This window comes from Pseudophryne corroboree, chromosome 1 (genome assembly GCF_028390025.1).
Source record: "Pseudophryne corroboree isolate aPseCor3 chromosome 1, aPseCor3.hap2, whole genome shotgun sequence".
In the NCBI taxonomy this organism is placed as follows: Eukaryota; Metazoa; Chordata; class Amphibia; order Anura; family Myobatrachidae; genus Pseudophryne; species Pseudophryne corroboree.
Window position 1 is genome coordinate 836,057,584 of NC_086444.1, and position 9,307 is coordinate 836,066,890.

The following is a 9,307-nucleotide window of genomic DNA, read 5'->3' on the forward strand; positions in this document are numbered from 1 at the left end:
CCCGATAAAAAACTGCTAATTTCTAAAAAATTATTGGCATTATACCCTTTCCCGCCAGAGGTTAGGGCGCGTTGGGAAACACCCCCTAGGGTAGATAAGGCGCTCACACGCTTATCAAAACAAGTGGCGTTACCGTCTCCGGATACGGCCGCCCTCAAGGAGCCAGCTGATAGAAAGCTGGAAAATATCCTAAAAAGTATATACACACATACTGGTGTTATACTGAGACCAGCAATCGCCTCAGCCTGGATGTGCAGTGCTGGGGTGGCTTGGTCGGATTCCCTGACTGAAAATATTGATACCCTGGACAGGGACAGTATATTATTGACTATAGAGCATTTAAAGGATGCATTTCTATATATGCGAGATGCACAGAGGGATATTTGCACTCTGGCATCAAGAGTAAGTGCGCTGTCCATTTCTGCCAGAAGAGGGTTATGGACGCGACAGTGGTCAGGTGATGCGGATTCCAAACGGCATATGGAAGTATTGCCGTATAAAGGGGAGGAGTTATTTGGGGTCGGTCTATCGGACCTGGTGGCCACGGCAACGGCTGGGAAATCCACCTTTTTACCCCAGGTCACCTCTCAGCAGAAAAAGACACCGTCTTTTCAGGCTCAATCCTTTCGTCCCCATAAGGGCAAGCGGGCAAAAGGCCACTCATATCTGCCCCGGGGCAGAGGAAGGGGAAAAAGACTACAGCAGGCAGCCTCTTCCCAGGAACAGAAGCCCTCCCCCGCTTCTGCCAAGTCCTCAGCATGACGCTGGGGTCTTACAAGCGGACTCAGGTACGGTGGGGTGTCGTCTCAAGAATTTCAGCGCGCAGTGGGCTCACTCGCAAGTGGACCCCTGGATCCTGCAAGTAGTATCTCAGGGGTACAAATTGGAATTCGAGACGTCTCCCCCTCGCCGGTTCCTGAAGTCTGCTTTACCAACGTCTCCCTCCGACAGGGAGGCGGTATTGGAAGCCATTCACAAGCTGTATTCCCAGCAGGTGATAATCAAGGTACCCCTCCTACAACAGGGAAAGGGGTATTATTCCACGCTGTTTGTGGTACCGAAGCCGGACGGCTCGGTGAGACCTATTTTAAATCTGAAATCCTTGAACACTTACATACAAAGGTTCAAATTCAAGATGGAGTCACTCAGAGCAGTGATAGCGAACCTGGAAGAAGGGGACTATATGGTGTCTCTGGACATCAAGGATGCTTATCTCCATGTCCCAATTTGCCCTTCTCACCAAGGGTACCTCAGGTTTGTGGTACAGAACTGTCACTATCAGTTTCAGACGCTGCCGTTTGGATTGTCCACGGCACCCCGGGTCTTTACCAAGGTAATGGCCGAAATGATGATTCTTCTTCGAAGAAAAGGCGTCTAAATTATCCCTTACTTGGACGATCTCCTGATAAGGGCAAGGTCCAGGGAACAGTTAGAGGTCGGAGTAGCACTATCTCAAGTAGTGCTACGACAGCACGGGTGGATTCTAAATATTCCAAAATCGCAGCTGATTCCGACGACACGTCTGCTGTTCCTAGGGATGATTCTGGACACAGTCCAGAAAAAGGTGTTTCTCCCGGAGGAGAAAGCCAGGGAGTTATCCGAGCTAGTCAGGAACCTCCTAAAACCAGGCCAAGTGTCAGTGCATCAATGCACAAGGGTCCTGGGAAAAATGGTGGCTTCTTACGAAGCGATTCCATTCGGCAGATTCCACGCAAGAACTTTTCAGTGGGATCTGCTGGACAAATGGTCCGGATCGCATCTTCAGATGCATCAGCGGATATCCCTGTCTCCAAGGACAAGGGTGTCTCTCCTGTGGTGGTTGCAGAGTGCTCATCTTCTAGAGGGCCGCAGATTCGGCATTCAGGACTGGGTCCTGGTGACCACGGATGCCAGCCTGAGAGGCTGGGGAGCAGTCACACAGGGAAGAAATTTCCAGGGCTTGTGGTCAAGCCTGGAGACATCACTTCACATAAATATCCTGGAGCTAAGAGCCATCTACAATGCTCTGAGCCTAGCAAGACCTCTGCTTCAAGGTCAGCCGGTGCTGATCCAGTCGGACAACATCACGGCAGTCGCCCACGTAAACAGACAGGGCGGCACAAGAAGCAGGAGAGCAATGACAGAAGTTGCAAGGATTCTTCGCTGGGCAGAAAATCATGTGATAGCACTGTCAGCAGTGTTCATTCCGGGTGTGGACAACTGGGAAGCAGACTTCCTCAGCAGACACGACCTCCACCCGGGGGAGTGGGGACTTCACCCAGAAGTCTTCCACATGATTGTGAACCATTGGGAAAAACCAAAGGTGAACATGATGGCGTCCCGCCTCAACAAAAAACTAGACAGATATTGCGCCAGGTCAAGGGACCCTCAGGCAATAGCTGTGGACGCTCTGGTAACACCATGGGTGTACCAGTCAGTGTATGTGTTCCCTCCTCTGCCTCTCATACCCAAGGTACTGAGGATCATAAGAAGGAGAGGAGTAAGGACTATACTCGTGGCTCCGGATTGGCCAAGAAGGACTTGGTACCCGGAACTTCAAGAGATGCTCACAGAGGACCCGTGGCCTCTACCTCTAAGAAAGGACCTGCTCCAGCAGGGACCCTGTCTCTTCCAAGACTTACCGCGGCTGCGTTTGACGGCATGGCGGTTGAACGCCGGATCCTGAAGGAAAAAGGCATTCCGGATGAAGTCATCCCTACCCTGATCAAAGCCAGGAAGGATGTAACCGTTCAACATTATCACCGTATTTGGCGTAAATATGTTGCGTGGTGCGAGGCCAGGAAGGCCCCTACAGAGGAATTTCAACTGGGTCGTTTCCTGCATTTCCTACAAACAGGACTGTCTATGGGCCTAAAATTAGGGTCCATTAAGGTTCAGATTTCGGCCCTGTCGATTTTCTTCCAAAAAGAACTGGCTTCAGTTCCTGAAGTACAGACGTTTGTCAAGGGGGTACTGCATATACAACCTCCTTTTGTGCCTCCAGTGGCACCTTGGGATCTAAATGTAGTTTTGGGATTCCTAAAATCACATTGGGTTGAACCACTTTCCACTGTGGACTTAAAATATCTCACATGGAAGGTGGTAATGCTGTTAGCCCTGGCTTCAGCCAGGCGTGTCTCAGAATTGGCGGCTTTATCCTATAAAAGCCCTTACCTAATTTTTCATACGGACAGGGCAGAATTGAGGACTCGTCCTCAATTTCTCCCTAAGGTGGTTTCAGCATTTCACTTGAACCAGCCTATTGTGGTGCCTGCGGCTACTAGGGACTTGGAGGACTCCAAGTTGCTGAACGTAGTCAGGGCCCTGAAAATATATGTTTCCAGGACGGCTGGAGTCAGAAAATCTGACTCGCTATTTATCCTGTATGCACCCAACAAGCTGGGTGCTCCTGCTTCTAAGCAGACTATTGCTCGCTGGATTTGTAGTACAATTCAGCTTGCACATTCTGTGGCAGGCCTGCCACAGCCAAAATCTGTAAATGCCCATTCCACAAGGAAGGTGGGCTCATCTTGGGCGGCTGCCCGAGGGGTCTCGGCTTTACAACTTTGCCGAGCAGCTACTTGGTCAGGGGCAAACACGTTTGCTAAATTCTACAAATTTGATACCCTGGCTGAGGAGGACCTGGAGTTCTCTCATTCGGTGCTGCAGAGTCATCCGCACTCTCCCGCCCGTTTGGGAGCTTTGGTATAATCCCCATGGTCCTTACGGAGTCCCCAGCATCCACTTAGTACGTTAGAGAAAATAAGAATTTACTTACCGATAATTCTATTTCTCATAGTCCGTAGTGGATGCTGGGCGCCCATCCCAAGTGCGGATTGTCTGCAATACTTGTACATAGTTATTGTTACAAAAATCGGGTTATTATTGTTGTGAGCCATCTTTTCAGAGGCTCCTCTGTTATCATGCTGTTAACTGGGTTCAGATCACAGGTTGTACGGTGTGATTGGTGTGGCTGGTATGAGTCTTACCCGGGATTCAATATCCTTCCTTATTGTGTACGCTCGTCCGGGCACAGTGTCCTAACTGAGGCTTGGAGGAGGGTCATAGGGGGAGGAGCCAGTGCACACCAGGTAGTCCTATAGCTTTTACTTTTGTGCCCAGTCTCCTGCGGAGCCGCTATTCCCCATGGTCCTTACGGAGTCCCCAGCATCCACTACGGACTATGAGAAATAGAATTATCGGTAAGTAAATTCTTATTTTTACATGGTAAATGCAATGTTGTTATTTATTAAAATCACTGTCTAGTCACTGTACTGGAAAGTCTCATGTGTGTGACGCTTTGTTAAAGTACTATATAATGTACTGTAACTTTAGCACTTACTGTTAGCACTGTTACACAGGACTGCACCGTATGCTCCCCTTGCAGAGCTGGATGCATCTTGAGATGTGTCCAGCTTGCAAGCTGCGCAAAATGCTAATTTTTAACCCACATTTTATGCCTGTGTTATATGGGCGCAAAATGCATTAGATTGGGTTGGGTTCTATACTTACGTTTGTGATCCCGGCGCTCAGGATTCCGAAAGGTGTCGAGCTTCCTTCGCCGTCATTCTGACGGCCGGGATCGCAAATGCGGGCATGGTGACTACATTCCATATATGGTGAAACACCTCACTCCTTTAACTTGTATTTCCTGATGATACTTAACTGCCAATTCTGACATCATTCATTCTTTACAGTTAAATAAATATATATATATATATTGTTCCATACTTTCTGAGCCATTGCAATGACCGTTTCATTTTGAGTGAATTTACTAAGGTTCAATTGCTTTGCCGTTCATTTTCTTAGCACAGGTGCAGCAGTGAACAGCAGTGAGAGCCCCCCTCCGTCCTCATCTGTCAACGATATATCCTCCATGTCCACCGACCAAACACTGGCATCTGACACAGACAGCAGCCTTGAAGCTTCCGCAGGTCCCCTCGGTTGTTGCAGGTGACTAGCCGCCTGCCTGAGAAACCCTACCTTCTTCAGAGGATGACGTGATTGGGAAAAAAAATCATTATAGCTATATAATTGCAAGAAAGGAAGTAGAGAGTCAAATATTTCCCTTCTATCCTGCTTTCCTACAGAGTTATGTCATGCAGCTAAGCTCAAATGTATATTTAACTTATAGTTGCTCTGCTTTGGTCTTCTGGTTATGCTTACTGCAAGAAAAAAAGGGTTATTTCACACACACACACACACACACACACACACACACACACAAAACTCTGTTTGCATATATTGTAAAATTAATGGCTGTGAAACCAGCAAGACCCAATTTATCTTTTCTCATTATAACATGACAAAAATGTGCAGTAGCCCTTCAAGCGTTTGCGTGTCCGTGTGACTGTATGCGTGACCTGTACGTACTTTTTCATCAGAATTGTTTGAATATCTGTTTGAAACCCTTCCATCTTTCCTGAATGATGGATGTAGATAACCTCACACTTGTACATCAGATGTACTGTATACATGCAAGCATATATGTATATTAAAAGAAGAAGAAAAGAAAAAACTCACAACTGTACAGTAGTTATTACATAGAGCAGTATATATAGTAATAAAGGGCCTGTTTTGTGTTAGCTACATAAATTGTTGCTGTAAACTTACGCTAGCATATAAGATGTTAAGTTCATACATTTGTCAAATTGTGGAAATAAAATAAAAAATAAACTTTGTATCCTATAACAAGAACGCATCTTTAGCAGAACCGAGCATGATGGCTAATTAGTCATAATTACACGGATCATGCAAAAACACAAACTATCCAAATAGTTGTTCACAGTTCTAATAGCTATTTATTTTTTTACATGCACAATATTTTTTATTTCAGACCAGATGTGCTGAATTAAACCAGCAGTTGAGCTAAAGTAAACTTGTATACAACTGTATATTTTAGTTTAGGGATTGTTTCCTTTGTAGAGTACAGGAGTAGTAACAATTTAGGCTTTGCAGTAACCCACTAGAGAGCAGGTTGTGCCAATGAGATCCACACACAAGCAACCGCCTCGTATGAATTGCTTAGAATGCAGCACAGATAGTAAACTTGTCATTGGGTTGTATGGTATAGTGACATACTGTATGGTAATATTTTACACATGTTTTCTTCATATTTTGTGATACAATATTAGCCATCTTTCAAGTTAAGTTTGTATTGAACCTGCGATAATAAGATCCGGTGAGGATGGTGTTCTTTGGATATTACTGAGATAACAAATGTTGAGAGCTGAAAACATTTTTTTTTGCATTATTATTTATGTATTATGCATCAGGGATGAAATGTACCATTGCTATGTTTTATGTTTTAATCCTCAGGAGAATAACACTTTGGAGTCTTATCCTGTTTATTGACTTAACATGTTTTGTTAGATGTTGGCATTTTGTAGACTGGCTATAAACATCTGCAAAATAAACTTTAATCACTGAAATCTCACTAGAGAAAATAAGGTTGGACTAGATTGGTACAAATGACTGATTGGAAACTCTTTTGTTTTTCTTTAAATGTTATGTGTTATTAAGAGTTCTCAGACTTTATGCTTCATTTTCATTTCACATTTACAAATTGCAAACAAAAAATTAAAAGGTCAGACTTGTTGAATTTTGAGTCCAGTATTTAATAAGGCAAGCTGTGCTGTTTCTGTGAACAAATAACAAAGGTGCTATGAAATATTACAACCTCCCTTGCTGAAACAAATCACATTAGTAAATATATCCTGAGTATAATAGAGAAATGTGACAGATGCAGTTAATCCTCAGGTCACCTTACATCACTCTGAAGATGTACAGCAAAGTAATGTAAGGTACAGTGGGGCAGATGTAGTAACCTGGAGAAGGCATAAGGAAGTGATAAACCAGTGATATGTGCAAGGTGATGATGCACCAGCCAATCAGATCCTAACTGTTAATTTACATATTGGAGCTGATTGGCTGGTGCATTATCACTTTGCACATATCACTGGTTTATCACTTCCTTATGCCTTCTCCAGGTTAACACATCTGCCCCACTGTATGTGCTGCAGTATACTTCTTTCACTTACCTTATCTTGCTACGCAGGCAGCAGTGACAATCCATGTGTTTGAAATTCAAGTCCGAAACAATTCATGGCAGGAAGTCTACATGATGCAATGGCGCTGTATTAAAGTGTTATACGACTGAACACTTGATCTAATCTGTGCGTGCACTATACACTATGACCTCTGTATAAGGGAGCGGAGAAACTTTCATGACTTGGGATTATTTGGCACCAAGAAAATATAACATATATATACTAGCAACCCGCGGCAAGTAGGGAGGGGGCATTTTATTAACATATTGTTTTCGATAAGTGCTAATTGACTGACAGCATTGCCCTCTCATAATTGTTCCCAGTTGTACAGCTCAATGGAATAGGCTGGCATTATATAAGTAAATGAATATATGATCTGTTTGTTTAGTCACTTTCCCCTAAGAAGTGATACTGTTTCATGCCTTGTGTATGGGTCAGGGGATGCTACATTTGGATGCGGAGTAAACGGGTGTGGATCATAGGGTCGTCCACACTTAGGTCGACAATGTCTAGGTCGACCACTATTGGTCGACAGTAACTAGGTCGACATGGTCTCTAGGTCGACATGTACATGGTCGACAGGACAAAAGGTCGACATGAGTTTTTTTATTTTTTTTATTTGTATCGTTTTCTCTGTAGAGTGACAGGGAAGCCCGATTAGTGCACCGTGTCCCCTCGCATGGCTCGGGCTTCGGCAAGTTTGCCATTTCCCAATTGTCGTCCATGTGGATCGCAAAGCATGAAAATGTTCAAAAAATAAATCTATTTTTGAAAAACTCATGTCGACTTTCTGTCATGTCGACCTAGAACATGTCGAACTAGAGACCATGTCAACCTAGCAGCCATGTTAACCTACTTACTGTCGACCAATAGTGGTCGACCTAGACATTGTAAATTTAAGTGTGGTTGACCTAGAGACCGGATACAGGAGTAAACAAACCCTTTTACACCTTACAGAGAGCCATAGAAAACAGTCATTTCCATAACATACATTACCTTTAGTCTTCACTGGAGTAATATTATGGAAATGTATTTATTTTAGTATTCAGTTATCATATTATTCATAAAAAAAACGAAATACCTAGGCGCTAATTTTAAGGAAAAATTGGATATGTATGTGTATATATACACATGCAAATATGCACGTGTACATCCAAATTGATCGTACCTCTGTGTCTCCCGTTCGCTGCTGCAAACAAACTTCTGTACGTTTGTATATGAATATAAGAAGAGAAAAATAATACAGCTGCGCCCGGGATTAACAGAGCATATAGTAAACCATAATTAATCCATTAATTGCACATGCGGATACAGGTCACCGAGTGTCAAATCAATCAAACCCAATCAATAATGCACATAAATGTTTTAATATAACAAAATAAAATTATATTTAAAATATACTGTGCACAGTATCAAATTAATATTGCTTTAAAAAAGCCAAGGAGAAAACATATAAGACATAAATCATAAAAATGTATCCAGTTATGGACACAACACTGTAGCATAAATGATATCTCAGACTTGTCTCAATTGGGAAATATGGTCATTGAGAAACACTGTTTGCGCAATTGATTTTTTATACAATGACTATAAAATCAATTTAAAGTCCACAATATTGTATGGTGCTATATAAAATTCGCACAGATATCTCAATTCATCAAGTCCATACGGTATATAACTGGTCTTATGATAAGTACTGTTCGTGCAAAAAAAAAAACTGTGATATAAATTGCTTGTTCACTAAAACAGGTACGTGTGGCGTCCCACCGTGATGTTACCTGATATGTAGTAAAGGTAGGAGCTGATGTTCGGATTAAGCACACCTCATGTGGCTGCTAAATTGACTGGTAATGTTGAGACCGCTGGTCCTTGATTAAATAGCGGAGGGAAAGGTGCTGGTAATGACCGCCAGACTGCGCTGGCCTCAATGATCACCTCGTGATGCTCTCACCGGAAAATCCGTCCCGTAGATAGTGCAGATAGTGACCGCCAGACTGCGCTGGCCCGAAGGATCACCTCTTACCGCTCTCACCGGCAGACCCGTCCTGTGGCGAGGAGGAGCCGAGCTGGATTTAAACACCTCACGTCAACCCGCCGGGTCAGATGGAAAAGATGTGACCGATAAGCTGCAGCAGAGATAGATTAGCTGTGTCTCATAGGCACCAGTAAAGGCTTTTTTGTCGGTTCGGACCTCTGGATATCAGACCAGAGGAATAACGTGTAGCAGGTATCCCAGGTGGGAACAATAGGGAGGAGCTAATCTATCTCTGCTGCAGCTT

The 9,307-nt window shown here is 43.8% G+C and overlaps 1 protein-coding gene across 7 annotated transcripts in view; it reads left to right on the plus strand.

The window, feature by feature from the left end:
* The window catches only part of MAPK10 (mitogen-activated protein kinase 10), a 485,680-nt gene extending 479,100 nt beyond the window's left edge, over positions 1-6,580 (plus strand). For 6 of the 7 annotated variants that reach the window (XM_063919881.1, XM_063919876.1, XM_063919875.1 and 3 more), the window contains one exon: positions 4,794-6,580. In XM_063919881.1, the coding sequence (XP_063775951.1) occupies positions 4,794-4,936 (143 nt within the window). In that variant the 3' untranslated portion in view covers positions 4,937-6,580. Of the gene's footprint in view, positions 1-4,788 lie in introns of all 7 variants that reach the window. The other variant, XM_063919880.1, reaches the window with a different exon arrangement.
* Positions 6,581-9,307: the final 2,727 nt, after the last annotated feature.